Source organism: Maylandia zebra, linkage group LG16, assembly GCF_041146795.1.
Source record: "Maylandia zebra isolate NMK-2024a linkage group LG16, Mzebra_GT3a, whole genome shotgun sequence".
Taxonomy (NCBI): Eukaryota; Metazoa; Chordata; class Actinopteri; order Cichliformes; family Cichlidae; genus Maylandia; species Maylandia zebra.
In genome coordinates this window covers 27,147,365-27,165,249 of record NC_135182.1, presented here as the reverse complement: position 1 = coordinate 27,165,249, position 17,885 = coordinate 27,147,365, and the positions used below count along the sequence as shown (strand labels likewise).

At 38.0% G+C, this 17,885-nt stretch overlaps 2 protein-coding genes across 5 annotated transcripts; one reads left to right on the top strand and one right to left on the bottom strand.

Moving 5' to 3' along the window:
• Positions 1–60: 60 nt before the first annotated feature.
• LOC101477212 (protein lifeguard 3) lies at positions 61–6,697 on the bottom strand. Of its 3 annotated transcripts, XM_004563124.4 has the most exons (13): positions 6,492–6,694; positions 5,746–5,912; positions 3,682–3,951; positions 3,511–3,578; positions 3,353–3,417; positions 3,197–3,250; positions 3,021–3,071; positions 2,871–2,910; positions 2,638–2,675; positions 2,436–2,523; positions 1,981–2,076; positions 1,793–1,846; positions 61–392 (listed from the first exon to the last, which is right to left on the bottom strand). In XM_004563124.4, the coding sequence occupies exons 3-13, from the start codon at positions 3,935–3,937 to the stop codon at positions 243–245; spliced, it is 960 nt and encodes a 319-aa protein (XP_004563181.1). In that variant the 5' UTR covers positions 3,938–3,951; positions 5,746–5,912; positions 6,492–6,694; the 3' UTR covers positions 61–242. The 3 variants fall into 3 exon arrangements, with proteins under 3 accessions (XP_004563181.1, XP_004563180.1, XP_076731306.1); XM_004563123.4 differs by having other exon boundaries at positions 3,511–3,951; positions 6,492–6,697; XM_076875191.1 differs by having other exon boundaries at positions 3,511–3,951; positions 6,531–6,663.
• On the top strand, positions 6,547–16,694 carry pnkd (PNKD metallo-beta-lactamase domain containing). 2 transcript variants are annotated; one of them, XM_004563126.2, is made up of 9 exons: positions 6,547–6,701; positions 7,078–7,193; positions 7,399–7,511; positions 8,290–8,348; positions 9,316–9,408; positions 9,801–9,964; positions 11,218–11,304; positions 11,536–11,651; positions 13,086–16,694. In XM_004563126.2, the coding sequence occupies exons 1-9, from the start codon at positions 6,547–6,549 to the stop codon at positions 13,257–13,259; spliced, it is 1,077 nt and encodes a 358-aa protein (XP_004563183.1). In that variant the 3' UTR covers positions 13,260–16,694. The 2 variants fall into 2 exon arrangements, with proteins under 2 accessions (XP_004563183.1, XP_004563184.1); XM_004563127.2 differs by lacking the exon at positions 6,547–6,701 and adding an exon at positions 6,710–6,962.
• Positions 16,695–17,885: the final 1,191 nt, after the last annotated feature.

The following is a 17,885-nucleotide window of genomic DNA, read 5'->3' as shown; positions in this document are numbered from 1 at the left end:
TTAACGTGCACATAAATATTAAAATGCAGCTATACAAATGTGCAAAGCTTAAGCAGCTCTCTTCCTTTACACGGGCTAAGTGTAAGCTTTGCGGCTGCAGTCCTGCTACATACAGCCCAACAAACAAAGTGCTCGAGTGTTACTGATGTAGAAAAAATAATAATAATAATAAAGTAATAATCTTTCTGACAGTTTGCTGTGTGTCTGCCAGCAAATACAATATACAAACTCCAACCGCTGGCTCATTCAGTCGCAGCTCCGCTGACTTGAAGGATGAAGAGGAAGATGTGAACAATATCAACATAAAGAGAAAGCGCTCCATAGACGTACTCCTCTGGGCTGATGGCCAACTCCCGATTTCCGATAAGAAGTTGGGTGTTGTACACTAAAAACTAATATAAGGAAGAAAAGGAAAGAGGAAATTGACATAAAAACATGAATACAAGGAAAAATGCTGCAACATTTCTAGCCTTTTGTCATGTTTGTGACCATTAATTAAAACTTTTGGTTTTTGGACTGTTACGTGTCACTCACTATGACCAACAAGAAAATTTACATCCTGTATCATGTGAGGCTACAACTGTACTAATAGCTTTGTGATTCTGTCCTTACCATGTGGTGGTGCGTTTAGTTTAACCCTTTTCGTGTGTTGCTGTGTTAATATTTACTCATTAACACAAAATTTCAACTATAGCTGAGACTGACAGGAATGGTAAGCAAAGGCTAAGGTAAAAAGTTTGGGTAAATTATATTTTGAATATAATGGTACAAAAGCAAAGGTCAGACAATCCCCAGCATTATGGGAAAACCACATTAAACAGTGCTATAACATGTATACAGTGAGATTACCTGTTTAAAAGACCTATTGGGACAATGAATGTGGAAATCATGTTTGTAACAGGAAATGATAAAATGTCCCAAAAAAAAAGCCCAATTCACTTTATACACTGCGCAAAAAATTAAAGGAACACTTGAACATCATAGTTGAAACTTCAGGAATATCCGTCTGTTCGATTAGGGAAAACTGTGATTTTACCTCCTTTACTAAAGAAAGCATGTGACAGGTGAAATGGAGAGGAGACACCGTAATAAATGTTAGCTTCTTGCAACATCATCCGTGAAAAGAACACTGCCAGCTGAGTTACACAATGCTGGTTTCTGACCACAGAACCCACCTAGGAACACTGAGCCTTCATGTCATGCTCAAGGAGTCTCTTGATGACATTTTGGTTGTAAACATGCACAAATAACCTGATTGAGGTCACTTTTTAGGGCTCTGGCAGTGCTGCTCGTGTAACGGGCCTGTCGACATGGCAAATCTGTGCCTTACTGATGGAGCTGAGCAACCTGTGGAGGCTGCAGGTGCTGTCTCATGCTACCAAGTAGCAAAAAGGACCCAGCAAAAAGCAAAACTAGAGAAAAATCCATCAAAAAACCTTCCCTTTCTGGAGGTTGTCTTGTTGTTGCCTTTCCAGTGCAACTGTTATCACTTTTTTATTGGATTCACAATAGTTTATGCTTTCTATCTGGACATCCTGATATCTCTGAAGTTAACAGACTTTGTGTTAAACTGAAGATTGAGTGTTCCCTTCTTGTTTTTTTATTTGATAGACCAATCAAAATCAAGACAAATACGATGATGAATAGTAGATTATCACCACATTATTTAGGGCTCCTAAATAGCTATGTATTGGGGGTGTAAGGACTGCTAATGTCTCGCTTGCTTTTCAACAACAGACTCATAATACCAAGAAGAAATACTCGGTCTAATTTTGTGTGAGTGTGGACTCACCAGAGTGTAAACGATGGCTCCAATTGCAGCGTAGAGCATATGCAGCCAGGGGACCTGTTGAGTGACATAAGAAAGGCTCCTGAATGTGAAATCAGTCACACAGATACACCCTTGGGAGCTGCTGTTCCTCACGCAGAGAAACACGAGTAGACAGAATAAATTAAATGACTTGACCAGAGCAGGCTCACATATTGGAAGGAGAGGACGATGGCTGTAACAATCCCAATGATCATGAGCAGAACGGCCGCAATGCAGAGGAATCCCCCGCAGGAGGTGAAGTCCACCTGTGATGAGAAACAAGTCATTAAGGGGATGAAAGTGAAGCTGATATGCTTCAAGCTACATGAAAGAGCAGTGAGACTATTGTGAAAGAGGATCAGAATAAGGTGAAAGAGAAATATATGTGTGTGCGTGTGTGAAACGTGTCTTGTAGAAGCCAAAAATGTAACTTGTGTATCTCGAGTTGCATCAGACAGAGAAGTTGGATTCGCATCTTATCCCAAAATGTTATAAATATTTAAAGGATTTCAGTGCCCCCATTGTAATGCAAGACAAAGGAGTTCTTTTACACCGACAACAAAGACATCCTCTGACAAGCCACAGGCTACTGAGCTACAGCGAGACAGTTTACATCTCCGTGTACCTTAGTTTGGAAGCAGAAGACTGTCACAGCTATACAGACTAATGCTGTTACTCCCATGGCGATAAACACTGCTTTGGTTCCATAATAGCTGTAAAGGATACATGTAGCAATTAAAACGAAACAAAAAAAAAGGCACATATATACCATCAGGATCAAAATGTGCTGTTTTGAGCTGTTGCCTGAATAAAGCCAATAAACAAACCTTGAAACTGCTCCGGCCATGTAAGACAAGGCAAGAGTCTGCAAGATCAAACATGAATACAATGCGTCTTAAATGTCAGAGTGAGTTTTAGCACTTTTTAGAGATGTCTTTTTTCTACTGACTTTACTTTTTCAGTCTTCAGCACCTCACACTATGTTAGTTCTGCACATATATATCTGCTGTGGCATTACTAGTGTCAATGTCTGACCCTTAGTCTAATAAACAACACTTACAAATACTCCAAGCAGCACAAGATTCCATGGAAAACGCCTCCTAAAAAGTACAGAAACCACAAACATCACTGTTTATGAAAATTTTAATACACCATAATAATAGCAATAATAAAACAACTTAATTTTTCCAACTTATTTGGCCTTGCTTACCTCGGCTCTTTGCAGCAGATGAGAATGCAGTAAACCACAAAGTAAACCACACTACGGAGAGATTCACCACTGTGATTATTATTACATACATCATATTCTTCACATGTGTGTTTTTTTTTTTATCAATTGATGTAATTGCACTAAAACTGTGCGGCTGTTTCTTAAAAGTAACTCACAAAGATGCCCAGTAGATGCCAGGGTAACTGATGACAAACATCCTCACTGGGTCACTGTGAAAGCAGATACATGGCATCACCAAAGGGCAGACTGTGTTTCTTACCCTTCACCAGATACATTCATCAGTGGATGGATGTACAAATGGGGAAACTTACACAAACGTAAAGACAGCAACAACTGAGAAGGTGACAGCAAGCTGTGCTGATAAAATTAAGTAAACCTGTCCAAAAAAAAAGAAAAAAAGAAAGATCAGAGCAGCAGGATTGTCACTGGCACAAAGAGCAAGTTAAGACACACAGTTACAAACTCTTACTTTTCTGATGAAGGCGTGCCGAACAGATGTGCTTTCCCACTGGGTGCTGAGAAAATCCTCCATCTCTCCTGCAGAATTTGGAAGAGCCAAGTGGTAATTTATCCTTGTTACACCTAATCTAAATATATTGCAGGGTGTGATTACTTCAAGACTGTGCCACTCGCTAAGAACCTGGGTTGGAGGCAGGCAGTCCAGCAGACAGAGTCGGTATTGTGGTGGGCATCCCAGATGGAGGAAGGCCAGGGCCTTGACACATGCTGATCGGCGGGTAGACACCCCCTTGGCCCCAGTAGCCAGGACTGGGACTGTAAGATGGAGGTGGGGGAAGAGGAGAGCCATGCTGTGGCTGGTAGGGGAAGTTATCACACTTAGGATGATGCAGTGCTTCCTCGTAGGGGGGAGGACTGTCAATTTTAGATGTCATCATTTTTCTGGACTACCCTAAAGACAGGATGAGTGGTACAAAGCTATGTCAGACTTACATCTTTTCACTATCCACTAGTTATTGCTGACTTTCCATTTTCACAATTACAAAATAAAATCTTCCTACTATATTACATCGTAAATCACAGTATGTTGCATTGCTTAATTCTGTGGTATTATTTCCTGGAAACTATGTGGTCACCCTAGTTTCAGAAAGGGTGATCACAAGTCCCTCCTTGTGCACAACATTATTATCTGTTTTTCTGTGTTTCACATGTGATTCTCAGAAATCAGCACCGAATAACAGAATTCTAAAGTCTGGCTCGTTTCCAGTGGCTGTAAAGAAAATAAGGAAGGCTGTCTCTACAGGACGTCCTGGTGGCCTCGGGGACGTTTTGGCTTGCTGTGAACTTTCAGCTGGTTCAAGCACCACACAGGAACCACGCAAATCTACCACATCAAAGACATGCAAAACTGTGCGCATGTCGCTCTGTCTGTCTCTTTCAGCAAGGCAGGCGACACGAACCAGGTAACGTTAGACACGCTGAACAGATGAAAAGGAACGATGGAGAAAAGAGGGAGGGAATAAAAAAGAGAAGGCAGGTAAATGCTGAAAAATAAGTGGCAGTCAGGAGCAGGAACGTGTGCATATGTGTTATTTTGATACTTTTGCACAGTTCTTGAGTACAAAAGCCTCTCACTGTGCATAAAGCTCACTGTTTTTCCCTCTTTGGTTTAAAAACTGTATTAGATAAAGGTATTATTCCATATTTCTGGCTTTGTACATGTGTATGTGGGGTATGTGTGGAAGATTTTCCCTGCTACAGCGACAGCCATGTCATATTTTTGAAAACTTGGAACTCACAATAATAAATTACATTGAAATTTAACATTAAAAATGTAATTTTGTTATCATGCTGTATATCTGTATGTACTGTAACACCGCAGACACCCTTGGTCTCCTTACACTTGTACTTTAAGTGTCACTTGCTAATTAAAAATTAATTTGACTACTATAAATATTTTAAATTAAAGTGCGCACGTTTGTTCGGGATAATTGGGCCACATGTAATGAAACTGCAATATTTTGAAGGGCTGAAAAAAGGTCTAGCAGTCTGGTGCTGTTGCAATAACAAAGATGAGATAATGTCCCAGCTTGAATTATAGTTTCACTCAGCTCTTGGTTGTAATTCAACATATAGTTTCACAAGACACATTGAAACAACTTAAACATTATTGTGTCTGGAAGGCACAGTCATGCCATGTGTTCACATTTATTGCTTGATAAAATATACGAAGGGTCACGCAAAGTATGAGAGTAGAAACCAATGACTGTAATTCTGTTTAATTTAAGAATGAAGTATATGTGGACACTTGGAGGCCAAGGAAAGTTCCCCCATCTAAAGTTATGATTTTTCTTCTTTCAATATGCAATCCTGAGCTCACCTTCAGTTTCATTTATTCTATTAAAGCACCTGTAAGAGCAGTCGAATCCCTCTACAGCACCTCACCGGTCTGAAAAGGCCAGACTGCATACATTTTTCTTTTTGTATGTAGTCTAGTCAGATTACTTGTGAAAATTAGTACTGTACTTAAGAATTTTTAAGATAGGAAAAGAGAAAAAAGCAAGCATACTGCCGATTGTGAACAGGAAATTAAGCCTGTGTTATTTTTAAAACCCAGCCATACATTATATACAAATTTTAAAACACTACAACACTGCACTCAAGTAATCTCTTTGACCCACTTTTGGTTTGTTATGATCTGATCACCCAGAAAACAAATGAAAACAAAGCAGAAAAGGTTACTTACCTTGTGGCTTGCGCCTGAGTTGGGTTCACTGTCCTTCAGTCCTGCCTTGGAGATTTGCAGCCGTGCACAACAGGAGGATGTCATCCTTTGTAACTGGATATGCTGGCTGAAACTCACACTGTTACTGCTACTCTCAGAAAGATGAGACTGGTTACTCATGTCGCCTCCTGTTAAAAAGTACCAATATTACCAAAACACAAACTACTGGTTGTACCTCCCTCTACAATTAGTTAAATGCCAGTGCTTCCTTGATACCTAGTCAGCTTTGGCATTTTGTCTAAGGGTAATTGTAAGTCATAATTATATGTCAATGTATTTTTTCTTGTACTACAAAAATCATTACAATTAACCTACAATACGGTTATAACAACAGACAGATAATTATTCAACATTTACACCAGAAAGAAATGTGATTCTAAAAACAGAAATTCCCATTTTATGTGTTTCTTGAAGCAAAGTGGATTTGGATATAAAACAGGCAAAATCACACAGTATTTTTGCTAGTTCATATGCATGTTAAAGTTTGCCTGACAGACTGTCAAAACCCTTTTTTAAAATTTCATTTAATTTACTACTACTACTTCCCAAGTGGTTCTGCTGCCTAAACCTAAGCAAAATGTGATGGGAAAAATGTATAATGAAAATATACAGAAAAAATTATAATATACTCTGTTTTAATACATAAAAGAAAACGTAAACATGAGAAATCAGGTGAGCACAACACCGGTAGTGAGCCTAAAAGTCACCAGGGGACTGTTGTGACGTGTCGCTGTATACGTCATTACGTTCCGCTCAGAGGCTATGGCGCTTCCTGACTGGATAATAACACTGGTAGCCACTTCATCCTTCATCTGTTTTTGTTTGTGCCTTCGCTACAGACGGACAGGACAGGTGTTTTGGAGAAAACTGTTCAGCAAGATAATGGCCCGAACGGAGAAGCCCTTGTTCCGAATAGCGTGAGTATGGCGCCACTTTCCTTGGCGACAGAGATTTCTGTCGTTTCCTTGGCGATTCTCTTGGCGTAGCTTAGCAACATCTAGCCATTTTTATGTGCTATAGATTTATCCCACGTAATTTAATTTAGTCAAGACCATTTGAAAAGTACAGCTGTTGGTATTCTGCTGTGAGGCTCTTCTCGCGATAATGCCATTTTTTTCATCAGCAGCTGCAGTGGCTTCAACTTTATTTTAAGAGACGTTTGCATACCAACCATTGAAGTTACGTCAATTGTGCTCATTCAACAAACCAAAGAAATGACAGTAACTGCATGGCGAGGTTAATAATGTTAACAGCTTTTACTATTGGGACATAACATTTCCAATTGTCTCCCAGGTACACACTCTACACTAAGACCAGACTTGGCTACATGTACTACAAACGGCAAATGCGGAAAGCTCGTGAAAATTACCCTGGAGGGCATTCAGCTACAGATCCCGTGGAGTTCAATGGTATATGCAACAATTACTGGTTTAACTTGGTGACACTGGGCCAAACAATGCCTTGCTGTCACACGCTGTACATACCATAGAACCAATTGTTATTACTATCAGTACAAAATTCTAGCATTTGTTTCATTAAAGATGGATATTTTTATTAGTGCATGTTTAATGTTGTCCCGAATAATTATTATGTCATTTCTTTCTCTGCCCACAGGTGTTAAAATAATTCCTATCTCTGTGCTCTCTGACAACTACAGCTACCTTATCATCGACAGAGCCTCGAGCATCGCAGTCGTTGTAGACCCTGCAGACCCTCAGATAGTTCAGGTGAGTGCCTCTGATGTCACTTATGTGTCTTTGAATGGGTTAATAGATTTAGGCTATTGCGCTGAAAACAGCAATCAGTAACTGTGTAGTTAGTTCCAAGGGAAAAGTTGTTTTTTCTTCAGAACATGTTGCTGCAGAGAAGTCAGGACAGATATCGCCTGATATTAGTGAGAAATGATTGCTTTGCTTCTAGTTCAGCTTTATTTTGTATATGTACCACAACTCTGATCCTTAAAGCTATTATATGAAATGTATAATATCTAGTATTAAGATCTTTAAGAAAACGAAATATTTTTTAGGGGAGTTGGAATAATACTATTAAAGTGTGATGATTGTCATTCAGTTCAAAGCCAGTTTAGTAACACATACAGGACATAGATGGGGTTAAAATGTATAAATAGTGTGAGTTACAAACAATATATGAAAGCCTGTATAGAATTATTGCTGTATTTATAAAAGTACGAGGTGTGTAAACAAAAAAATTGAGTTGTATTGAAAGCTTGATTGTAATTGTAGGGCTCATTGACAATGGAGCCTCTCTCTCTTACAGCTGGTATCTCTGCACTGTCATTTTTCCTTACAACCATGTGTTTTACTTCAGCTGCAGCTGTTGACTGTCCGTAGCCAGCTGTTGTGAATGAGTGTGTTTTGTATCCATGGTATCTTGCCTTATTAAATACACAAGTATAATAACGCTGTGATGTGTCATGAATCTGAAGTGTTGACTGAAGGTTTTACCAACACCCGATTTATTTGTATTTTCTTTTATTCATTTCAGGCAGTCCTCGAGGCAGAAGGAGTAATGTTAGAAGCAATACTATGTACACACAAGCACTGGTGAGTTTCATGTAATTTGTATGTATAAAAAAGGAGTAGGGGGGAAAGACAGCATAGTATTGTAATATTTAGCATAGCAATGTTATATTGATACAGGGACACCAATTATCGATATTTTATTTTGGAAATACTGTGAACAAGAGGGCTTATCTCACCTGATAAGAGGCAACCTTTCTGCAAACAGATGCAGTCTGGCTTGGATTGACTGGAATTACTATGAGACAGATTGTAAATGTATAAATGCAGAGAGATTGCCAACATCTTGCCATCAGTCTGAACGAGTCTTTATTAATGATTACAACTTGAAGGGACTTCATGGGCTGCCAGCTCATTGTATTCTGGTTATATTCCTATAAAACAGGAAGGTTGATCAGTGCAAATATAATAGTTTAATGTGGCTATTGAATATTTATAACAGTAAATTGCTGCAATATTAGGAACAGATTGGATGTCATTGCCAACTTGACCCCATTCAATATGACACTGGTAACATTTATAGTAGGTCTTGGTGACAGTTTTGATGTACTTTACCATCTCCTTTTGTAGCTAAAAAAATTCCTGAGGTAACTTTATCTTATTGGATAAGACAGATATTGAAAATGTTTAACTTCGAGGACATAATTTACAGTTGAAGGCAAAAAAAATCTAAAAATATGTTAATGTGATAATCATACAAGACTCAGCATGTCACAAAAGGTTAAAAAATCATATAATAATAGGTATAGTAAAATAAAAATGTGATTCACATCTCTAACACAAGAGGTTAGACTTATTATTGCCGTACTGCAGATTAAAAGAATGCCATGCATTTGTATGTATAGATGTTTTCCCCACATTTTGAAAGTCCTGCGTTCAGGTTGATTAAAATAAGCACAGTGTTTTTTTAAAAAAAATAGGTGTTTTGTATCTGTAATGTGTGGATATTGTCTAAATTGCTGCGTGAACCTTCTTTGTGATCCGTGTACAGGGACCACAGTGGGGGAAACAAAGGGTTGAAACGGCTGCACAGCTCATGCCGAGTTTATGGAAATGCGGCTGATAACATTCCTGGCCTCACGCAGTAAGTCCCAGCTTGCACAGTATAGCACACTGGCTCACTTTGAATCATTCTTACTGTACTTAGTCCTGTTTTGTTCCCATTGTCAGTAGTGGTGGCAGCTGACTTCACACTAAATTATCGTGGCATGAGTGACTATTCTGTTATGTCTGAGGGGATGGAGGGTTATCATAGGACTTCCAAACCACCACACTAAAGATTTTGTTTTTCACATTTTTTTTCTAATAATGTAAAAATAATATGGGAAGGTAGTCGTTTTTGATACCTTTGCTCAACTGGTACATGTCAGAAATGGAAGTCTATTTCAGTTATTTTTAATCTTTTAATTTTCACTAAAAATCAGTAACTCCACACTTCTTGGTTTAGGTTTTTTCATTACTTATTTTTCTTTCCAGCCCTCTCTCACACAATGACTCGGTAACAGTTGGGCGTATGCGCTTTAAGGCCCTCTTTACCCCTGGACACACGGTAGGCCACATGATCTACCTCTTGGATGGTCAAACGGTCGGTGCCCCCTCCAGCCTCTTCTCTGGTGACCTGGTGTTTCTCTCAGGATGTGGTAAGTTATGCAGAAAACCAGATCAAGAGGAATTATTCTAGCTGTTTGCTTCTTTTTGTTTTTTTCAGAGTTACTGAAAATGCAGGATGAAATAGTTTGTTTGATGTGGAATCATTCTACACAGGTTCTCTGGGTTTTACTGGCTCAAAATTGTTCTCTACAGGGAGTGACTATGCATGCAAGCACAATTTGTCTGCACGTAGTTATAGTTGTGTTACCTTAACAGAAGTCTACGCATTGCCCTCTTATTCCTGGCAATTTGATCAAAATATATGTTATGCTTGAGTAAAAGCAACTTAAAAAAAAAAAAACTGGTGTGACGTTTTTAGAGTTTTTGTGGGCTTTTTTTTTTTCTATACTGTAAAACTGCTGAAGTCTGAGAACCTGATGATTGCACAGTCTAAAAGTCAGCTAAAATGCATAAGTGTGATACCAAGGAAGCGTGATTTTGACTTAATTGTACTATGTGATATATACGAGAAACCTATCTGTCATCAGTGTTTCAATCAGTGCAATTTTAAAAAGGATCTTTGACCTGATGCCTTTTCTGCATTCACATCTGTCATTTTTGGTTCACAACCCGATTACCTCATTCAAAAGCAAGTTTAACATTGCTAATGCAAGTCAGCACCATCTTAACTGAATACTGTTGCATGCAAATTACACCTTTTCATATTTCATCGGAAATGCTGATTAGATTTCCTTAGCATAACTTAATGTAACATAGTTTTTTTTATAAGACTTGAAATAATTTAATCAGTTGCGTCAAAAAGCACTTAAAATATATACTTAATTATAGTATTGTATATTTAGTGGCCTGTTTTGGTTACCTTGTAATGCCAATGGCTTTTTTTAACATGTTCTTTAATATACAATAGATTTTATATAGCAATTTAGTGGTTAATACATTTTCATTATGCACAAAATATTGAGATCAGCAGGAGACACAAACCCAGCCTTGGGTAAAATCTATGTGTGGATCCATCTGATGTGATGACCCCTTTGAGAAGTAAGAGAGAAGCTGAAAGTATTATACAGAGTTTGTACAGTAGATAGTGTCTTAATAGCTAGTGGTCATCCGCATGACCTTTGAGAAATTGGACATTTTTATCTTCCAATTAACCAATTTGACAATCTAACTATAGCAGTAATGAAAATATCCTGGTAATACTAAAGATTAGACCATATGAATGCTTCAGGAACCCTGTTTGGAAATTGGAATCTCTTTGTTAACCTGTCTTTATTGTTTCTAGGGAGAATGTTTGAAGGCAGTGCAACAACAATGCTGTCATCTCTGGACACAGTTGGCTCCTTGACTGATGATACTCTATTATGGCCTGGTAGGAGAATCCTTTCAGTTGTCTGATTCAGTGTCAAAAAATTATGTTTGTGTGCTGCGGATGAAGTTGTGGTTTTAATATGTCTTTGCTTTTAAAAAAGTGTTTTATATATATACAGCCAAACCATAAGAACGGGTTGCATAGGGAATTCTTTGGTTTTTTTAGGCTTTTAAGTATGGTTATACATGTGGCTGTGATATTTTTCTTGTGTGTCCACTGGCTGTCCCGCAGGTCATGAGTATGCAGAGGACAACCTGCTGTTTGCTGCTGAGGTTGAGCCGCACAACACAGCCAGGGAAAACAAATATCAGTGGGTGCTGCAGCAGCGAGGCCAGAAGCTGTGCACGGTGAGAATGATGTATCACCATTGTTATGCCTCTCAAGCGAGCCATCCCAGGATTCATGTTGTCCAACACCTGAAATAAGGGCTTATCAGTTGCGTACAGCGTTCGTGCTGACAGCACTCTTGAGTGCATGCCGCCCTCTCGCTTTCCCTTCTTCCAGGCTCAGTCGAGTCCATCTGTGATATAGTCTGCAGCAGAGCAAAGGTTTGCTGTTCAGTGAAGTGCCCATCCTGAATTTAGATTAGTTTTTTATCTGTTATCAATACATGCCTCTAAAGGCAGTTTCACAAGATTGGAGCTTCCAGTTGATGATTTCCACCTCCAAAACTTATTGAATGACCATAACATTTCCTCTGCAGTCTGCATGTTTTCACGTTTCACACGTAGTCTTTTGCTTATTTATATCAGTCACCTGAGTTTGATCTTTGAGTATTATTTATTAAAAAGATCAGATATATAGTACACCAAAAAAACATGTATGAAAACTGTAAAGTTTTCCTTGTAGCAGAGCTGCCTGAAGGTGATGACTTAAACTTCTGAAACACTGCATTTGTATTTGACCAAATGTATCAGAAACTGTAGCACTGCTGTGACTCACTCGGTTAAGCAGGTCCTTTGAATAAAAACTAAATGCCATGCGGCGTGGACACCCAAGATTGCGAATGCGAGAACTTAACAAGTAAAGTAGGATTTTAAAATCGATACCACAGTTGCATCTACTCAAAGTCTCTAACAAGTTTGAACATCATTTACCTCGACTTCAAGGTCAGAGGTCAAGTTTTCTAAAAATCTTGTGAGCGCATTAACTCAAGAAGGAAGTCACCTAGGATTCTCAACTTCATGCCATGCAATTACTAAAACTCTTGGACAGGTTTAAATCCTGGAGACCTTGACCTCAAAGTCAAAGGTGACCTTTCCTGAAAAGCATCTAGGATTTTCAAATTAAGGTTGATGCATTTGCTAATTCTAGATCTCATTGGCGGATTTTAAACTGTTATTGGTAAGGGATAGAAAGTCTGACTTAACAGATTGTTTTCGGCTTGTCACAGTAGGAACAGACCAAGCATTATTAACAATTAACCGAGTTTTATTCAAGCATCCCTTTGTGCTGTGATGCTGGAAAGAGGAAGCAGATGTCTAGGAATCCAGGTTGAGCTTTTCCTGTTGTGATATGTCTCTGTTTTGTTTAGGTTTATTGCCAAATTAACGTCAGTGTATCCTGGTAACAAATTAGCTGCTGTGTTTTCTTAATACTCACGGTGATGCCATCTGCAGAAATGCATTGTCTGTTTTGTGATGGGGAAGGGAGTAACAGAAATCACTTATTTTATCTTCTATGATAGATTTATTTATTTTTAATCTTTCTGCAAATGATTGACACTGTTCAATCAAGAGCCTTTGAGGTGGGCTGCGTTTTGACGTGCTCTTTATTTCCAGTGTCCCTCCACGATTGGAGAAGAGAAGCAGTACAATCCTTTCCTGCGCAGCCACTCTGCAGAGCTCCACCTGGCTCTGGGTGTCCAGCAATTCCAGGAAGAAGACTGGACCCAGTTTAGGGCAAGGGTGCTGGAGGAACTGCGAAAACGCAAAGACCTCTACAACAGGAGATAGTACTACCAAGACGTCCTAAACTTTAGGGAACAGCAGAGCTCAGCTGCACCAGGCACTGGTACAAAAGCAGCTATTTGCAGGTGAAAGCTAATAATAAATTGATCTCTAAAGGTACTGTAGAAACGGTTTGATCTATTATCTCAGTGTTAAGGGGCATTAAGTAGTTTCTGACCTGTAGACCTGTAGCTAGGATGGTAACCACAACTTCGTTATTACATAATACTCATTAATAGTTCTATTACCTCTCCAAATGCTGTAAACTACAGTCATTTTTTGTTCATGAGAAGAGCAGTGCTGATTTTGTTTTTACTTTTTACATAGGATGTAAATATTATTGTTTTGCATTACTAGAGCATAGACATTTTTTTCTTATTGAGGGTTTTTTTGAAACACAGGGTGATAACAATGCACTACACTGAACCGTTAACATGTTAGGTACTGATTTGTTTACTCAACAGTAGTTTTTAGAACAAGTAATAAATTGTATTTAAAAGGTTTCTGAGACAATCTTTGGTACACACGCTGTATTTGTTACCCCGGTTTCAGACTTACAGTGATGCTGAAGGGTAATTATCTTTTCCCCAAAGACTGACAGTTTGGGATTTGAGTATTTGATTGTGAATATTTGATATTGTGATATCAACATATTCACCAAATTAATGCTAGGATTCATTTAATAAATCGCAAAGGCACTTTGCTGTTGGTACCTTGTGTGAAAGTGAGCACAATGTGACAAAAAAAAGTCTGTACATTATTTTTTTTTTTAATAATAAGTCAGTTTATTAATGCAGATTATTATTATTATTATTTTTTTTTTTTTTTTTTTGACTTAAAAAAGTAACACAAACATTCATTCTTTGCAATGGTTGTGTTTGGGCTACTTGTAGGGCTGTGCCATATGACCAAAATCTCATATCCCGATATAAGACATCTATCGTCCGATAACGATATAAATCACAAAAATGTAACATTTTCTGTAAATTCTGTGAATCTCGGGCTGCTCGTCTTGCGTGAAGTGTTTCCAGCTGCGCGTCATGTACCTGGAGTCGAATGTTTTAACCGATGCATAAAACTACACATTTTTAGACATAAGTTGTAATGGCCGCCGTTTTCTTTGTGAATATTTATTACACGGCGTGCTGCGGGGAAAAGCCTGTTCTAACGTTTGAGTCCAAGGTTTATTTTTTAGCACCTGGCGGCTCTTTTTTACTTCTCATCCGTAAATAATCTGCTCTTTCACGTGATTCAGTTTATTTTGAAAAGTCTCAACAGGATTTTGAGCTTTATTGTGAAAGGTTTATGTGGAACATAAACAAGCGGACACGCGATGGTGTTACCGTCGTTGTTGCTAACCACAACGCATAAAAACAGTCGCTTGTCCATCCGTAGTGTGGTTATATTAAATATAAGAGAAAGAGAGAACTTTAATAAATTAATATAGCCACTGCAGTGACCATCAAAACGATGAAAAAATATTGCTGTAAACAGCTTATTTTGCAACACCACGAAACAAACAATAGCGTAAAATGAAACGATAGAGGTTTTTATATCGTCATCTGATATATATCGTTATATCGAACAGCCCTAGCTACTTGTACTGTTAGTTTTTTATTTTTTATTTTTTTTGGTTTGTTTTTCCTTAAGAATTCGTACATTATAGTTCATGTTATAGTTGATGTAAAGAACGTAAACAAGTGGGCCAAACACAAAAATGTATATTTTCTTGAACAGATCTCTTTTGTGCCTGTGAGCAAATAATTTTTTGTGAACTTCTTGTTATCATTTTAAATTTGTTCACTCCCTGAATGTGAACTACAAAATATGTGAAGGATCTAACTGGTACTTAACTGTAGTGAGACATGACTGAATTCATGCTGAAGGGACGATTGAATTAAGACTGCATTTATAATGTGACTGTGGCAAAAGAAATATTTTTCTTTTGTTTTGGTGTATTTGACCAATTAAAACCTTTGGAATGCAAAATTTATCTTTTCTTTTCTTGTTTGTTCGTTCGTTCGTTTTAACTGTATCGGATGATTTTCATGATGTGACTACTCTCAGCTTCTGTTAAATTGTTGCTTTTTTGGATTGCTTCCTGTTCAGAAAACAGACCCAAACTTATTAAGCTTCCACTTTATCGCGTCTCTCTCGTATTCAAACTGTCATCGCTCTGCTATTAGCTCATCTTGCCAATGGACTGTCCTTCCACAAGTCACAATAATTACTACTTCTATAGTATTGATCAGAATTTAATCAAACTTACCCACAATAATCATCTAATGGGTCTTTACCAAAATTGTGCTCAAGGACACTTTTTTGTCATTTTTATAGGCACTTGTCCATGTTCACAGTATAACCTTCATGCATACTTCTTCCAGTCTCATAATATGTTTGCCTCTGATGTCTTGAACAGTAATCAATTTAAATCATATTTATCAATCTTTAACATGTTCATGAACTTCATGAAGTGCCAAATGATGTGAAAGTTTGAAAGTATTGCTTTGCCTTTATATGTTGCATACCACTTGTATCCCATTAGACTGCAATGATCCTTATTGGTCATGATCATGGCAGGAATCGTCCCATTGTTTTACTCCCATATTCATAGATATTTCATGTTAATACTTGAGCAGCTACACCCACAGTCTGGTCACATGCTCACTCCTCACAGTCTTTGGCATTTTAAAGTCTGCCAACGACTGAGTGGAAAGTCACGTGACTGTGCCCATCGATAAAGTGAGTTTTTTCCAGTTCTGCCAGCTCTTCTCCATAGATTCAGTATTTTCATGCCACTGAAGTTCACATTTAAATAGTGAATCGGGTCTAAGACATTAATCATTGCAAGGATTGCAAAGCATCTTTGCAATGCATGCTCATGTTGTTTGTAACAACAAATTAGCCTAAAACTGATGTTAATTCGGACTTATTTTAAAAACGTCTACAAAAACAGACGCGTTACAGCAGCTGAGCTAAAAAGAATCTTTGACGTACAGTTTTTATGATCTAATCTTGCTGGAATTTAACTAGATTAGGATTTTATAAGAACATTTGATAGCATAAAATGTGTGACAATACAGTGGAGAAAAGTCCTCTTTTGCACATTTTGTTTTCCTTCTTTGTGTCTTTTTTTTATACAAAGGAAGTATAACGCTGTTTCTGTCTATGTGCAGAGGGCCAAAATGAAAAAGAAATAAATCTTTAAACTTTTGAGGGGGTTTGAAAGCGCTTCAGATTTCTGTGTTGCTCCTCCAGAAAAGCCTGTACCAGAGCACCTTGTCCCTTGGTGATTGTTGACTAAAATGTTATTCTGTTTGTTTGATGCAGACTCGCACCTTATTTGCATATGTTTGAGTTATGAATACTACCACATGGGAGACTGTTTTACTTCAGGTTATGTTTTAATGAGTAAGTATGAAAGTAAACTCTTCTATTAGAGCTGTGTAAGTGTTGTCTTTGCAAGCATTCAAAACTGACAGCTGAGATATTTTCCCCACTGCTAGAACTTCCCTCAGCTGAAATAAGGGAATAACCTACTTTGTGTGGATGCAAGAGATGTTCTAAAAAAGGAATAGATGATCAGTAAGAATATATTACAGCAAGCTGTAGGATTACAATCCTGTTTTTTGTAATAATCAGATTTTATACCCTGTTTGTTTTTGTTTGTTTGTTTTTTACAAAGGTAGAACTGGATTTATTAGAACTAAAATAAGCGCTATAATACAGTGCAAGTGAGAAATGGCAAACTGTGGCACATTACAGGTTTAGGATTAAGTATAATCAGTTAATATTGTGGTAGTCTAGTCTAGTCTAGATATGCTTGGGCTGTCTACTGCAGTAATCAAAGATATGTCAGACCCAGGTCTTCATACTCTTATTTTCTCACTAAAAAAAAGGTCATTTAGAATGTTTTCACAACACTGTTGCAAAGTCTTTCAAGACTAAATTTTGTATAATGTGGTATGGGGTTTAGCTCAGGACGTAGAACATGTTATCTACTAATCAGGAGGTTGGTAGTTCAATGACTTGATCAAAGGGTGGCTGCTTGAAGGGTGGCTGATCCAGTCTGCATGCCAAAGTATCCATGGGCAAGATACTGAATACCAAGTTGGAATGTGAAAGTTAGATCGAAAGCACTTAGGTGTATATATAAAAAAATTAAAAAATGTTATCATGTTTGGCTTGACAAGAGGTGGAACTGAAGGTGGAACACTTACAGATGCAATGTTTTCACTGGGAGTGACCACAATGAAATACATTAGACATGAACACATCAGAGAGACAGCTTGGGCTGAGTGGTCTGGAGACAAAGTTAAGAGACACAAGACTGAAGTGGTTTGGACATGGGTAGAGGAGGGACAGGGGATATATATTGGACAATGAGTGTTTTAAATTGTGCTGCCAGGCAGGAGGAAAAAAGGAAGACCATAGAAAAGGTTCATGGATGTACTGAAGGACATGCAAAGATTTGGTGTGATAAAACTGAATGCTCGAGATAAAGTGAGATGGAGGAAGATCCACTGTGACTACCTCTAAAGGAAGCACCTAGAAGAAGTATGCTACATAAAATAAATATACAAACAAACAAACAAATAATGCAACAATATTAAAGCACAAAGAAGGAGTTTT

Bases quoted from the DNA above. Each gene is read 5' to 3' on its own strand.
- LOC101477212 (XM_004563123.4), bottom strand. From the start codon at position 3,849: ATGGCTCTCCTCTTCCCCCACCTCCATCTTACAGTCCCAGTCCTGGCT. The intron at 3,418-3,510 runs GTAAGAGTTTGT...TTTTTTGGACAG, and splicing joins GGCACGCCTTCATCAGAAAA to GTTTACTTAATTTTATCAGC. The intron at 1,847-1,980 runs GTGAGCCTGCTC...GTCACTCAACAG, and splicing joins TCGTCCTCTCCTTCCAATAT to GTCCCCTGGCTGCATATGCT.
- pnkd (XM_004563126.2), top strand. From the start codon at position 6,547: ATGGCGCTTCCTGACTGGATAATAACACTGGTAGCCACTTCATCCTTC. The intron at 7,512-8,289 runs GTGAGTGCCTCT...TATTCATTTCAG, and splicing joins CAGACCCTCAGATAGTTCAG to GCAGTCCTCGAGGCAGAAGG. The intron at 9,409-9,800 runs GTAAGTCCCAGC...TTTTCTTTCCAG, and splicing joins AACATTCCTGGCCTCACGCA to CCCTCTCTCACACAATGACT.